We start from the raw sequence: 2,027 nt of genomic DNA, 5'->3' as shown, positions 1-2,027 counted from the left end.
ATAAAATGTATGTGCGTGTGTATACATAGAAACACGCATATATGTATGTGTGTGTGTGTGTGTGTGTGTGTGTGTGTGTGAGTGTGTGTAATGTTCCTAAGTGTCAGTCGTAGCAGTTGATTCTCATTTCCTTTTTTACCAAGAAATTCACACTCACTCAAACACACACACACACACACACACACAGTGTCTCTGCATTTACAGCTCCGTTTCTTTCTCACACACATATAAAATAATATGGACGTTTTTAACTATTTTTTTGAAACACCTCGTTTCTCTAAGAACAAAATTTTCTCTACGATATTTCATTGGTCCATTTACCTGTTTTGTCATTACTACACGTTTGTAGCTGTTGGCTTGCTTATCTTGGATGGGATTTTTTTATCAGTAATTATGTATCTAATTTTTACATGACACCTGTTGGACATTGTGACTGATTGACCAATGAAATGCCTTCAGAGCAAAACCTTCCTACTATCAAACACACACACACACACAGACATGGATACATATAACATAAAAATAAACATACACACGTGGATTCGTAGAAACCTACATTCAAACGTATGCATAGAAACACGCCTATTTATGTATAAATAGAGAAAACTCGCCCGGTTTAGACAATCGTCCGAAAGTAATCCTACAAGCCGAAAGCAACGGAGAGCAAGTTAAACAAAGTTTACTCTTTAAACATATATACATATTAATATAAATTAATATACAAATTTATTGAATATTATATATGTATTATATTTATATATCTTAGTCAACAACTTGGACAAAATATTAACAAAAAAATATACACTTGATTAATTTATTTTATTTATTTCGAAAATTATCTCAGGAAGAAAAAATCTTGAAAAACTTTACCAATTCCAAAAACAAACAAAAAGCAAAACTTTTTTTCTATTTATTTGATATAATTAAAAAAAAAAAAAGTACATCTGTTTTGCTGAACCTTATAACAATTTCAAAATATATATTTTGATTTCTTGATTGAGAAAAAAAAAAAACAACAACGTATTCTTTATATTTATATAAATATTTATATAACAAAAAGAAACTTGAATTTTTAAAAGATTTGCCAAGAAGAAAGTTTTATAAAATGACATTGAAAGAGAGAAGCTCAACGTTCCGGGCAAGGTAAAATATATTTTATACATCTTAATTAGATATTGCTTGTTATTCAAATTATAAATTGCTTGTCCGCCTTTCTGGCGATCTTTAGACAGAACGAATAAGGAGAAGGCACTTGCTATTGGTGTTCAAAGAAATCTAGGACAGCGGGGTTCCTCAATTATCCCTAGAGGCCCTCTTGTATCAGGAAGATACCATCTCTATCATCCTCCTCCCCACTTAAAAAACCCCCCCTTAGTATACTATGTATATATCCCTTCTTTTTCAGTGTATACCGACCCCCACTTTTTCTTCTTTTTTCCCCCTACCATTTCATTAAATGTAAACTTCATGTTCGTCTTTGTATTGTCCCCACCTCATCCTTCGCCCTTGTGGCAAATAAATGAAATCAACATCATCATCGTTATTATTATTATCATTATCATTATCATTATCATCATTATCATTATTATTGTTATTATTATTTCGTTGTTATTGTTGTGTTAGCCCCAGACTTTGTTTTTCATCCTTTCGGGTTCTATAAAATAAATAGCAGTTGAATATTGGGGATCGATGTATTCGACTAACCTCCTTCCCCCAAAATTTCAGGCCTTGTGCCTAAAGTAGAAAGGATTATTATTGTTGTTGTTTCAGGTATTAAAAAAAACAAAAACAAATCCAAGACCATCATGTTAGCAGTGATCAATTTGAAATATTTGCTTAGAATATATCTAAACATATAAATCTATTGTTTCTACTGAAGCGTCACTACACATCATAAAACGCGTGTGTGTATATATGTTAACACGCACAGACATATGTATATATATATACGCACATACACACACGCACATGTATGTATATATATATATATATATATAATATTATATTATATCATATTATATTATATT

The 2,027-nt window shown here is 30.8% G+C and overlaps 1 protein-coding gene across 1 annotated transcript in view; it reads left to right on the top strand.

The window, feature by feature from the left end:
• Window positions 1–580: 580 nt before the first annotated feature.
• LOC106873535 (uncharacterized) overlaps window positions 581–2,027 on the top strand; it is a 41,197-nt gene continuing 39,750 nt past the window's right edge. The window contains exon 1 of the mRNA XM_014920926.2: window positions 581–1,143. Coding sequence (XP_014776412.1) covers window positions 1,106–1,143 — 38 coding nt within the window. The 5' untranslated portion in view covers window positions 581–1,105. The remainder of the gene's footprint in view (window positions 1,144–2,027) is intronic.

The sequence above is a fragment of the Octopus bimaculoides genome, chromosome 2, assembly GCF_001194135.2.
Source record: "Octopus bimaculoides isolate UCB-OBI-ISO-001 chromosome 2, ASM119413v2, whole genome shotgun sequence".
NCBI classification, from domain to species: Eukaryota; Metazoa; Mollusca; class Cephalopoda; order Octopoda; family Octopodidae; genus Octopus; species Octopus bimaculoides.
The sequence above is the reverse complement of the archived record's forward strand: the minus strand, read 5'-3'. Positions and strand labels throughout refer to the sequence as shown.